Source organism: Netta rufina, assembly GCF_964035555.1.
Source record: "Netta rufina genome assembly, chromosome: 21".
Lineage (NCBI taxonomy): Eukaryota > Metazoa > Chordata > Aves > Anseriformes > Anatidae > Netta > Netta rufina.
In genome coordinates, this window is record NC_140145.1 from 6,672,400 (window position 1) to 6,686,293 (window position 13,894).

The window sequence follows — 13,894 nt, forward strand, 5'->3', positions numbered from 1 at the left end:
ATTTTAGGAGAGACTTTCAGCTGGTGGAAACTGGTGCTGCTCAATGCAGCCTGCAGAGCCAGGTTTATGTTGGCTGATGTTCCAGCCTTTCTTTGTATTCATGCAGCAGAATCAACAAGACCAGAAAATACCCTTATGAACAGCTCCTAGGAGTATAAAAGTTACCGAGTTTGTAAATCCGACACAGTACTGCGAAGGTGTAAACAAATATTTTACTTTTAAACCATGCAAAGTGCCAAAAGCATGATAAAGACTTTCCTCTGCTCAGGACTTGGAGATCCAATACACCTCGAAAACAAAACCCACGGCTTTCTGAACTCTGCACAGCAAGTTCCAAAGCACTTGAGTCACTCAGTCAGTCTGAGCACTTCTGGGGAATTTTTCTTTTGCGAAGGAAGAAGAGAGAGGGCAACTCTGCCACCAGCATGGGAGCCCATGGCTGACATGAACTGAGCAAGTAACTCCCACCACTGCTTTGTCCATGAGATGGTCCACAGCTGTGCAATACGCAATATCCCAACATGTGTGTAGGAAGGAGCCTTTTATACCCAAATTTCCTAGCCTTGATTCCCAGAGGGGTAACTGAGTGCTCAGTATTGACACAGCAATTCCAGCCATACAAGTGCTGCTGACTTCTTCCTGAAGCATCCCTGAGTGACGCGTGCGAAAACACCTGGAGCTCTCAAAGTCTTACACGGAGCAGGGAAGCTTTATCATCACCTGATTTAGAAAGAAAAGTCCCACAACAAAAATGAGATTTCTGCTTCTAAATCTATAAAGTATGTTTGTAATATTTTCCTCTGACGATGCGTTGTCACAAACGAGCTCGCATCCATTCAGCGGAGCAGGAGAGTTGCAGGACGCTGACTGCAGGAAGCTGGTGCCACATGGAAAGAGTCAGGCATCTTTATCTCAGTATCAAGAGAAAGATGATTGATCTGCAGGCTCCAGAAATAGTTACAAAGCCGGGAACGGAAGAACTGGCAAGAACCAAATGCGAGTGGGAAGGGAAATTCAGATTAGATTCTGGAGGACAATAAGAAGTTCAAACCAATAATGAACTTCTTGTGGAGAGGTGGCAGTTAAAGCACGTTTGTCTCCTGGGTTGTGTAACATTCTTCAGTGTCATGCCAAAGCTGCAGGAAGGAAAATAAAATTCTCCAATTTCTACTCTACTCTACAGCCTGTTTGGACAGGGCACGGGCTAGACAGCAGAGCAGACGAAAATCAACTATTTTATCCAGGGCCTCAATTCCTGAGGTGCAGAGTGGGATAGTTCTTTCCTTTTACATTGAGAAGGCAGTAATGAAAGCTGCTAAGGTGGGTCTGAATTAAGGGATCTTAGTCAAGCACTTGCTGCCTGCCAGTGAAACCCCAAAAGGTCGAAGTGCAGCCACTTGGTGTTCTCCCACCTTTTGCCACCTTGAAAATCAGCCATATATTTTGCACACACAGCAGCTGGGGTGGAAAGAGGGTTTCCTGACAGACAGCCCCATGGCTCATGTAGAGATCCTCTTCAAACAAACGCGTGGATTTACCTGCCCTTTCTGAAGCTACCTGAGCTCAGGCAAGAATTTATATGGCGCACATCTCATGTATTGGGCTTGTTTAATGAAAAAAAATAAATTGTTTTTTCTTTTATACAATCCCAATGACAATTGCCATATTTCCCACAAAGTGGTAAGCTGTTTGACGCAGGCAACTTGAGACACGTCAGGATGCTCAGACTGGATGAGATCAAGAACAGATAAAAACTCTGAGGATGTGGACTAGTAGAGGAACAGGGAACAACCTTGCAAAGAAGTTACCATGTCAGCTGCTGCCACTCAAGGACCATTTATAGCAGAACGATTTTTTTGATTCTGGCATCTTTCAGAGCACTCCATTGCCAACAAAGGAATGTCTGGAGTCGGGGAGCACTTTGCCCGTGCTGGAACATGGTTCTCCCTCTCTGATACTTCCCTCCTGACCCTAAAACACATATTGAATGGATTTAACTATAGAATACACTATTCCAAAATGATACTAAGGAGAGACAAGTGCTACTTCCTTGACTAATTCCTGTGTTTATTTTGAAGTCTTCCGTATTTTAAGTAGAGACAAGCTGGAATACATGAAAACATAAAATAATCAGAAACATAGGGGAGGCAAGCTTATTTTGCTCTCGCAAAGATTTGTTGTTATGTCTCTGTTAGCAAACTGCCTAGAAGCCATAGGTTCTGTCTCCCCCACTTCTCAAGCTACAGAGCCATTTAATCTCCCACCCTGAAATGAAAGCAGAATGGGAAATGCGAGCTATGTAATCACACTGTGTGTATATTTTAAGTATCTATTAAATGCATGTAGGTCACGGGGAGTTAAAACTGTGAGAGCAAAAATTTAATCTTTGAAAAATAATAACACAGGGTGTGGATGTTGCTGCAGTTAATTATTACTCTTAATACATTAATCAATGACATTTGACACTTGCAATATTTAGAATAGTAAGAATCTATCTAAGGAGCTCAAATGTAAATTAGAAATGCAAATAATGGTGGACCATAAAGCAAAGGAAGCCATGGAGATTTGCATGGGAAGCAGGTAATATTGTTTGTTGTGTGTTTATATTTATATTATATTTTAATTATATTTTATATAATTATATTTTCTGGATGATACTCTTTTTGGGGGGAGTTAGGAAAAAGAATCAATTGTTAGTGAAAATACAAAGGTAATTTTAAGAACTGATCTGAAGGAAAGGAGAACTGTTTACCCTTCAGAAGGGATGCTGATGTTTCAATAAACAAGCTCAATATAAAATAGCAAGAAACATGAATGAGGCAAACCAGAAAAATCACCAAGGCTAGAGAAGTGAATACACTGAATTTCTGCATTTAGGGAGCTGACATTTTTGCTCCTGACCATGTGGCACAAGCTGCTGGTAGCTCAGAGATGTCACTGATCCCAGCACACCTAGCAGCACCACCTGCGAGCTCAGGCCTCTGCATCCTACAGTAGCTGCAGAAGACAAACAGATGACAAACCTCCAGAACCAAAATTCGGATCTCTGCCTTGCCACAATACTTTCAGCTCACTTTTGCCTTTCCTTAGCTCAGACAGAGCAGGTGAGAGGGGAGCAGGAGCTCAAACACTGGCCTACATATGGCATGGACTGGCTTCCCTTGCCTCCCAGCTCACAGCAATGGGGTGCTGCCCCTGTGGCCCCCCTCCCTGTTCTTTTCTAACCGCTGCAGTCCCCTCTAAGTGCACACATCCTTTCATCTCGCTACAAACACGGCGTGACTCACACTGTTATTCTTGCTGCGCTCTGCCCTTCCCCGCACTAGACGTTCCCAGTTCCCACCTTCTGCGCTGGATTCCACACACCCCACACAGCCATTTCAGACCATTAAGGCTTTCAAAGATAGTAAAACTTCCCAAACAGAAGGCGCACTCCAGTGCATTCCCGGTGCACGAGAAGGGCACTTCCACACCCACATGTTCTCTCGGAGAATATCAACCACCACCCTAGACAACATCGCTGCTATCAGACTCGGATGAAAGCACTCAGAGATCACCCCTAAAAAGTCTTTTTCTGTCTCCACTGCTGGACACGGGCTCGCTGGCTCCTCCATGCCAAGAGAAATCCAAATACCCTGCTGTTGGGGGTCACTTGGCAGGTCCTCCACGAGCATTGTTTCCCTTCATCTCCACGACTGCTTCTCAGGCAGCGGTCAACACTAAACTATTTGGGAAAAGATGCAAGGGTTTCTAGATTGAGCAGGGATGGGATACCCAGGTTCCAGAGTTAGAGAGTTGTTTAAACCTCGAGACGGGTTGTTTTCAAACTTTCTCTTCCTAAATTTAGTAACTTTACCAAGTAAAGCTTTGGACATTCTTACCCAGCCAAAACGCCGCATACGGTCTTTTTTTATAACGTTCCCTCATTCTTGACCTCGACATCTTCCCCTGTCAGTGAATTCCGTGGCACAGCTACGCGTTGCATGAAAATAATCTGTACATCTATCTGACAGCTTTCACCTAGCTGAACGTCCCTCTTCCTGTGTCACACCACAGAGAACAGAAGCTCACGGTCTGCCCTCACTGTCGCAGTACTGTGTACGTTGTTTTTTCTCCTCTCTTATTCATCTTTTTCCAAGCAGCAATCCTAATCCTCTCAAGCTTTTGCCACACAGTCGTTTTTCTAAGCTCTGGGTAGTTCTGCAATGCAGTACACAGAGCCGGGCTTCCTGGTTGCTGCTAAAACATGGACAAAGTTTTGCTGAAGTAAATACACCCTGGAGGAACTGAGTGGCAATGAGTCTTTAAGCAGGTATTTCCTGCCGTTCTCTGGGGTGGGAGCACAGAGAAAGGAGCCGGGTGTCCCTGGGTAGGACACAACCCGTGCCCACCACCCTTAGGATCTGTTCATGCCCCTTTCACCCAAGGGGAAGCTCCACCCTTTCTTCTCCCCTAGAGCAGCGCGCCGCTAGCCCCCTCTCTTCCCACTTTCTGAACTCCCACCTTGGCTTCCACCTCCAAACGTCTGTCTCCTGTTGTTTTTTCCCCTATTTCAACCACTTTCGCGTAACTTTCTGACTGAAGCGTCTTTCACAAAGCCGGCTCAAACGTTTCACTTTCCTGCTGAAGCCCTGGAACCTTTATTTCCCTTCTTCTGCCTAGGTACGCATCTCAAAACTGCAAAAACATCAAAAGAGTTCAGTAAAGCTTACCGCGCCTCTGAACTTCATTTCTGCCTCCTTCCAGCTCTCACAGCACTTTCAGAGACTTGGTTTATGCTGCGGCATAAAGCAGGAATCTGAGGACAAGTTCTCCCTTCTGTCAGTTGCCTTATTTTTTTTTTCCTTTTTTTTTTTTTTTTTTTTTTTTATGACATTTCAGTGCAGTCAGAACTCCCTCCCTCCCACCAGCTCCTACTGGAGCATCCTGGAGAGGGCGTTTTACAAGGAAAGGGAGGGGAACTCTCCTCCCCTCCCAGAGAGGAGGCACGCACACGGGCACAGACCATGAGAGGCAGTCCAAGAGGAAAGAAGTCAGCTGCAGCCTGCAGGCACAGTCCCCACTGCCCAACGACGGGAAAAACGGAAAGTAATCACAGACGATGGAAAAACTGGTGCAGAGCCCAACACAAAACCACAGCAAACAGGACAGGAAGCCATATGCATGCTACGGGAAATCTGTGCCTGGAACAGCAGCAGCAGCAGCAAGAGGGCTCCCCTAATCCTCTCCAAACTCACCCCAACCACAGCAAAATCTCCCGGGCTTATAATCACACTTGTAATCATTCTCTCTGCAAATCAAAGGACCGCAACAAGTCCTGGGGTAAGACAGTTTGTCTGTCCTTGCAAGGACTTCGTGTATTTGCTCAACAATATTTTACTCCTGAGAAATATTTTGAGACACCCACCTTCAAAACAGCCCCTCTGCACGGAGGTCCTTGAGGCCCTTAGCACAAAATAACCAGCTCTACCCCGTAAGACCCCTCTTTACTGGCCTTACAACCACAAGTAGCACGTTTACTTGTCTCAGAGGTCACTGGGATTTGGTCTGACGTAAAGTATTACTGGCCACAGCCACCCCAAGGCTGTGAAACCCCCCAGCATCCAGAGCTAAGGGCAGTTTGATAAAAACGTGCAGGCAGCATTTGCATGTGCTTTAGGTGGAAAGTGAAAGGACAAGAGGCAACAGACACAAGCTTGGAAGTAGGGAAATTCCAGTGAGATATTATGAAATAATTATATTACTTTTCACAATAAGAGCCGTCAAAATACTGGAATAGGGGCCCCAAGAAGTTGTGAAACTCCATCCTTGGAAATACTCAAGACTCAACCAGACAAAGCCTCAGCAACCTGATCTAAACTGGCCCTGCTTTGAAGCGGGTTTACACCAGAGACCCGCAGGTCCCTTCCAACCTAAACTATCCAATTATTCTGTTATTTCGCTCCTCGATGGCTTAAGCTTTGTGTCTATCCTGAAAGGCATTTCAGGTACAGTCAGTTAGAGCCAGAGAGCTGTTAGAGATAGCACGCTACCCTGGCGCAGGGCCCAGCCGAGCACAGCACCTGTCAGGTATTGCAGGTCACAAGCAGTTCACATGCGAGCACACAGAGCTGCTGCCTGCCAGCTGTGCTGGAGATCAGGCAGACAGACCCCTGCAGGAGGCGACTTCTGCCCTCAGCCACGTGACCTGCCATTTCCAAGCATCCGAAAAAATTAGTCATCCATTTGATCTGACTCCTGGCAGCTTGAAGAAGAGGATGGGTTTCTGTCTGCAAGGCTCACAACACAGATAACCACAATCTGCACAAAGCGTATTCCTCCTTTATACCACCCTTAACAGCCCCCTCTCTTCAAATATTCTGTAATATGGGACTCTACAATTAGCCAGGAGCTACAAATTCAACACGTGTTTATCCAGAGTGTATAAGGCACTGCCCACACACAAGGCAAAATAGGCAAAATGCCTACCTTGCACCTGCAGTTCAGAGGTCTCCAACTTAGCGTAACGTTATAAACTCATCAGCTGAATTTTCAAAGGTCATTTGTGCTAAATGCACGCATCTGCACAGAGAAAACATCTGCACAGAGATTCATCCTTTTCTGTAACAAAATTTGGAAAGTATGCATTTTGGTAAGTTAAAAAATAAAACATGACATGTAATAAAAAACACAACCATGATAGAAGCCTTCCCCACTTAAAAGAAAAGAAATAATATCCTCCAAATTAGTCATATGAGGAAAGTGCGTTGTTCGGTTTGCCACCTCTGTTCACATCCGTCCAGTAGTGAACCAGTGATGACAGCTGGTGTTCAGTGTGACAGTGACTTCAGTGTGATACCTACATCTCAGGAGGATTTGAGCTGGTGCAAGAGAGAGGCTGCAGTCTCCTCTTTTCAGAATACAATGTGCTGCAAGAAAGATTATATTTCCATTGATTTTGATCCAGTTCCTACGAAAATCAGGGCTTGAGCTTGGATTGGGCTATGTCATGGTGACAGAATAAAAGAAGAAAGACGAAAGGAACGGATTTCCTTTCTCTAAAGACTCTCTGGTCCCTAGGTGTGTTGGTCTCAGATCGGATGTAGCCGCAGGAATGCAGGCAGCACGAGGCACTACAGAATAAGCCCTGCTTCACTTACCTGCCCAGAACCAACATTACAAGCATCTCAGCTGCTGGAATACATTCACAGACATCCACAGAGCAGTCACCAAACTCCACAGCACCAAAAGTCAGGTTCTCTAAGCACTGAACAAGCAGAGCCATGAAATCACACCCAAGCCTGACTGCTGCTATTTCACGACTGGCACCTTCTGGAGCCAGCTCTCCTTGTAGGGTTTCAGTTTTTAACTTCTCAAATTCTATTATAGAAAGGGTAAAGCCAAGCTTTAAAATGAAAATACGGAAAGCAAAAAGCTAAAAAGTTTTGAAGTAAATCAAGTAAAGTAAAACAGGGCCATGCGTGGCCACTACTCAACAGGAGGCTATTTAAAACCCAAGAAACGAAGCCGATGTCAGTGGTTCAGTGCAGCACTGCTCTCTAATTAGCTCTGACCCAAGGCCCCAGCACTGATCTCAGAGAGCCCGCGCTGTGGTAGATGTCATTCGTCAGATGAGGAAGGTACCAGCAGTTGCAAGGACTTGTGATGAAGCTGGTATAACACCTTCTGAAGAGCTGTGGTGCCACCAGCTCCTCTGCCCTAATTAGGTTCCAGTCTGAAAAATAACTCGTAGTACCTCTCAATCCCTGCACAACTCTAATTGCCGTTATTTTTATTCACTTCTGATCAGCAACAAACTGAGGATTTATGTGAATTGTTAACAGAAGCAGCCTGAGGACACATTTCAAAGGTGGGTTTAGCATTGGCCTGCTTTGGAGCATTTATTTAGAGCTTTCATTGCATTGAAAGAAATAAACAATAATCCAAAACCCTGCTCAGTGCAGGTGCACGGGTTAAGATCAAAGGTAATCTAAGCTTTACTTCCCAAACTGAGCCACATCAGCCGTTACCAAATCACAACAGCAAGCCCTGAGCCAGGAGTTTTCCACCTATAATTAGAAATGTAGCCCGGCAGCTCTAAATCTTCAGGAGGAGAATGTCAGCTCTCCACTATCATTCCTCTAATCAGTCTAGTTGTGGCCAAACAACACAGAGGTCAGTAAAATTCATGTTTCAGTTTTAAGTTATGTATCAGCACGGAGTTATCTTCACACTATCAACTTCACCTTCCCCACTGTCTCTGTTTCCTAGCGATCCTTCTCAGAACACATCTTAAGCCTGAAAATGCCACCTAAGAGGAGAATAAACAAATATATTCAGAAATACATTTTTACACGCTTCCCTTGGCTTTTTTGTTTTGTTTTGTTTTGTTTTCAGTGCAGTGGAACCTGCACTATTTATATATTTATTGAGAAGACCTTTACTCAAAAGTTTTTTTTTTCTCTAGCCAATCTACTACCCAACTGTTGTTGGGTAAAATGCTCCTGCCTGTAGGTTAGCCTAAATTAGGAGGAAACAAATATTTGGAAAGCAGAGATAACCACCATAATTTTGATGTATAAGATCTTGATGCTATTAAGGTGATAAAACCAGGCTCTTCCTTTCCAGTAACAGAGAGACCAGCCCTTGTCTGATTTCTGCTGAGGATGGCTAGCTAGCTCTGTGTCCCTGCTACAGGCAGCTACAGGCACAGAGGGATGAATCAAGTTTTCCAGGCCTCACCAGTTAGAAATGACTCATAGAAACCCTGGATCAGAGCACTGGGATTGCTCTGCTCGATGCTGATAAGCGGCTGATTCCCTGCATACAATTTCACATTCAAAGCAAGGGGATGGAAGCCTTTCCTGTCAGCCCTGCTCCAACAGGCTCCCAGAGCGCTGTGTGACTTGCTATTACACCCGCGAGCAGTGCTCTCCTGAAAAAGAGTTTGGCCCCGTGAAGCTGGCACTAAACAAACCACAGCCTGTGCCTGCACTGAGCAGATTCTACCACACAACATAAATCCAGAGGTAAGAGATTCGGGATTTGGTTTATGCTATTCAGAAGACAACGTGGATCACATCTACATTAGTCCAAAAACAAAGTATCAAGTTCATCTATAAATGCATAGATACGTATTTTAAATAATATTCATTATTTCTGCCTTGCAAAAGAACTGCAGAAAAACACACATTCCATAATTAGAAAGTACTTGGCAAGGACACCATGGGAAACAAACCACCCTAAACAGGCCAGGAATTTGAGAGACTCCCTCTTGCAGGTCAGAGGAAAGTATTCTGCAAAAAATAGAAATTTCTCTAACCTATCAGATGTGTCCTGCTGTCCACATTATACTGATTGAAAACTGATTAAAACGCCTCGCATTTTTAAGACACCCTATCGCAGAAACTGGAGGTGCTGAGGGACATCTGGCCCATTGCTTAGGAAAAAAGCCGTGTTCCAGCAGAGGACAAACGTCTGACCACACAACATCTGAATAAATCAACGCCCTGCCAAAGAAGCAACATTAAATATTGTAACAGGCTTGATAACAAGGCAGAATCTCTTCCCCATACTGTTAGCTCTGCTAACAATCGCCTGGTTTCTACCCCTTTTTGTTTGTACTGATCCACCTCTCCTTTCCCCTTGCAGAGTGACCAGATGTCCCCAAAACAAGCAGTTAGCAAGAGAAACATGGACATAGGACATTGGACCCTGGAGACACAGCATTCCTGGTCAGTTATGAAACTGCAGACCCACGCAGGTTAAATCAGCAGCCTGTTGTACTCACTGAAGAGGTGTCTCAAGATTGCAGAGTTCCTTAATTTTACCACGAACTTGATGACATCACCACTTCTCTGAATCCTTGAGGTCTGTGTGAATGTGTTTGCACTACTGTAGACAAAAGCTTAAAAATATAATAGGTGTGGCCAAAAGGGTTCAAAACCCAGAAGACAAAGAATATTTAAATTATTATTTTGGATTCTAATTTATGCTTTGTAATGCCTAAAACTGTCAATACTGGTTTTGTTTGTTTCAAGGAAGCTTCAACAGTGAGAACACTGAACTTCTCTCCTTCCCAAGCTCAGCCTTTTACAAATAAACAAGAATACTACAAAAAGCTGGAATATTAGAGAAAATGAAGATGCTGTCCTTGGACTCCTACGCTTTCAGTGTAAGTGCTATATGTTTTGATAACCCTGATGATAAGACGTTTGAAAAATGGCAGATTAAAAGCCCATACACAGCAGCATTCATATTTAGGTATGGCTCCTGCACACACACAATAATTCAGGGTCTATGACGTGAGTGGAAACAGAAACTGGGTTAATGCAACAAATTACGATAATTTTTCCTTGTTGTTGTTCTCTGCTGAACCAACGAAACAGAAATGGATGACTGGCTTTGACAGTGACCATCAGAACAAAGTCCTACTGCATAATTACCAGATGCCCTTAATATGATGCCAGTTGGTCTCATGCATGTGGACACTCTCACCGCGTCACGCTCGCACCCTGCCCTGTGCACGGCTTTGTTGGGTGCTCTACAGGACTGCAAGGCAGTCGGCACTTCAGCTGATTTTACAAACACAACTTACCCATTCTGAATCCAGCAGTGATTGTTGAACTAACTTCAATAGCAGAGAGTTTAAAAACAACAGTTAATTCAGTTTGATTGCTTTGCCCTTACTTTGATACAATAATTTTAAGCAGCTCCCCTGCAGAGTCCGTGGCAAGAACAAGAAGAGCCTTTTGACGGAGCTGTTAATACAAACAGCCTGACTCAGTTCAGCTGATGTGCATTCCTCACAACTGACTTTCTAAACAGTCACTCCCAGTGGCAGGACCTACATCTTCCTTTTAAGGGGAAAAAATGTTTTCACAGGAAAAATTAAGTGTTCAAAGCCTTTACATATCTCTGTGCTTCAGTGACCAATCTCTGCTTTAAAAATACCTCCTTTTTGCACACTCAACTAAGACAACTCCCTCCTTAGCATAAAATTGTTCCTCTTTTTAACCACAGACATTAGCTTTGTACAGATGCCCTGGTAGATCCAGGGCATCTATATCAGGACATCCTATTATTTTTGACACAAGCCAACATGGAAAAAAAATAAGAAAAGAAAAAGCAGTTTTCCAAGGCATTAGGAAGACTCATTTTGAGAGACAGAAAAAATGGCTGAGAAAGAACAAGCAAAACTTACAGGCTGCAGACAACGCTTTACAGCTCACACTGGTGACTGACAGTTCCTATTCCTTCAAATTTCTTTTTCTGCATTTCTGAAAAGAGGCTTAGTGTTAGAAAGGGATTAAGATTGGAAAGCATAACAAAAATTTCTTTTTCTACCGACACTAGATAAGAGAAGAGTGAACAGTGCTGCTTTGCCTGCATGTTAGAAGAAGGAAACAGGATTTCCCTCTGCTACTCCCTGAACAAGGTCCCAAGGAAATGTTTCTAATAATAGGAAATTACTATATAAGGCCAGATCAGCACTAAACTGTTTGCAGTCTGGAAAAGAAGAACATACAAGCGTACTGAGCAGGGACACAGCTGGCAGAGCAGGGCTCTTCACACGTCAGTATTCTCCAGGAAGGCAGCAAGCAGTAACCTAAGGCTCCCCTCCGCAGAGATGGGCAGTATTTAACCTGTGACTCCTCTCTCCTGAGCAGAAAGGGGCCTCTCCCACAGCCTGAAACAGAAAACTAAATGTACGAATTAGAGCTGCTACACCCTTTTTATATCACACCCCTGCTTTTCTTCATGTGAGGAAAAGGATAGACAGAAAAGACTTTGAAATCTGTAAAGTAACACCTGCAAAGCAGGGCCGAGCACATCTCTGATACACAAGGGGCAGGAAAAGACAGGGCCTGTCCTAACACTCGTGGCCAGCAGTAATGCAGAAGAGGACAGCTCCCCTACCTGCCCTTCCTGGAGAGTAGATCCACAGAGCACAAGTTTGCTGCCCCATTTTATCAACTTGTCATCTCTCTTGGTCATTTTGTGTTAAACCGTAAAGCTGTTGGGCACCTGTGGAAGGAGCCATTTAATTTACTTTAATTTTCAAAGCGTTCCCATATAACTGTATCCATTAATATCTTGCAGGCCAACAGTTTCAGCAACAAATGGTTGTACATAACTATAAGCCAGGTGCATACGTCTCAGCAAAACTATCAGACTCCTGCCTAGAGCTGTAATTGTAGCACCAATGCACGCTTCTGTCACTTCAACAGATACAAAATCTGCAAGCCCAGTTAAAAAGTTTTTCCTCTTTCTTATACAAATGAAAAGGGGTTCCTACAACAAAGCTCAGAAAGACCTTAATTGGATAAAGCGATATAACACGAATATTTCCCTGTGCTCCCCAGTGAGGGGTCTCTCTCCACCTGTTTTGTCTTTGGGTACTGCCAGAAGCTCTCAGCTCCCAGTGCAGAGAAGCATCCTAAGCATCCACAGTGTGACACAGCCCCTGAGCTTCCATGGAAATGAGCACAATGCATGTGCCCAGACTGCCTTATCCCCCAGACTTCTGTTCTGTCAGGAAGAGATGTTTGTGACAAAATGGATAAATAATTTTGTACCTGTAGGCCTGCTACCTCCTACCTCTCTCCTGTCTACAAATGCAGCCCCTGCAGATTTATGCAGCTTCTAGGGGAACGTGGAGCCAAATCCCTGCCAAGATTTTCAATGTTTTAGCTGGTACAACCTCCTTGAGCTGAAAGGGACAGCTTGCTGCAGCAAAGTTAGGCTGAGCACAAAAAAAAAAAAAAAAAAAAAAGCAGGAGCACTATGCCACACTGCAACATGGGGAGCTTTGCAGTCCTGGTGAGAACAAGCTGAGATTTAGTTCTCCACGCTGTTCCAGAGGACTGCTCCAGTGTAACCAGGCTCTCGGGTACATTCTTTGCCAGTTGCTCACACCTTGTCCTTGTCCCCATGCTACCTGGCCAGAAAAGGGTGTGCACTCAAGGGTGTATTAAGCTTTCCAGGGCGTATAGCAATTCTGTCCCAAGAGGATGTTTCATATTTGACTTATATTTAGGGGCATCTTGATTTCTGAAGACTTTTAAATTGACCTTTAGTTTTGTGTCCTGTTAAATACTTCACATTCTTGCCTGCATGGCAAGGGGGAAACCAAGAGTTGGCAACAGGCAGGTTTTTATCAGAACCAGTGCTTATGACTTTTAGAGAAAATGAACTACAAAACTGTAAGTTTCAGATTAAATAACCTTATGCCTCTTTTTTGGGATCCAAAAGCTAATTAATTTTGGAAAAAAACATTTTGGGAGCTAGCTTTCTATGCATCTAACTCCGTACAAAGTCTCATCTTTAAGTTTGGACCCTAACACTGTTGTTTTATCTACTTATTTTTGGTACAAAGTCACAGGATACAGTCAGTAACTTGTTTGTTCAGTTTCAAAAAGTCTACTCCAGGAGAAACAAGATATTTGAAGCTTTTCCTTTTGGTAAGGTCTGAATAAAGCTATTGTTGAATTCCTACTCTGGCGTCAAAACCGTAACTTCTCTGCTACACAGAAACTGGAGCACAGGTAAATCTCGATTATATTAAGATTCCAGTGTCACAAAAATGAAGGGCAATTAGCCAAAACTTTCCTGAAAAGCATGGGAGAGGGAATCATGTGAAATATACTGCCTGATTTTTATTTTTTACTAAAATAACTTGTAGATGAACGATGTCCCAGCAACTTCTCTTACTCCTCACTCCTGCTAGTGTAATAACAAAATGCCTAGTATGCAAAATTTATAGTAGCAACATAATTTATACATTAGCATAATTTGTACCTCAAGTTTAGGGAAATGTTGATGTAAGCACTTTCAGATTGGTACAATAGCATCTGTCATAGGTTTGTTCCATGTAACATCTATAGTTTCCTTAAAAAAAAACAAAACCAAACCA

At 43.8% G+C, this 13,894-nt stretch overlaps 1 protein-coding gene across 5 annotated transcripts in view; it reads right to left on the minus strand.

The window, feature by feature from the left end:
- MYO1C (myosin IC) overlaps window positions 1-13,894 on the minus strand; it is a 56,435-nt gene that overhangs the window by 27,093 nt on the left and 15,448 nt on the right. The window contains exons 1-2 of one of the 5 annotated variants that reach the window (XM_084299706.1): window positions 11,899-11,998; window positions 11,183-11,258 (exon numbers count right to left, since the gene is read on the minus strand). The exons of 2 other annotated variants lie outside the window; for them this stretch is intronic. Coding sequence is in view for 1 of the 3 variants with exons in the window: in XM_084299704.1 (XP_084155830.1) it covers window positions 4,713-4,730 (18 nt within the window). In the remaining 2 variants the exon portion in view is untranslated. Of the gene's footprint in view, window positions 1-4,712; window positions 5,388-11,182; window positions 11,259-11,898; window positions 11,999-13,894 lie in introns of those variants that run through there. 2 more of the 5 variants (XM_084299705.1, XM_084299704.1) reach the window with 2 other exon arrangements.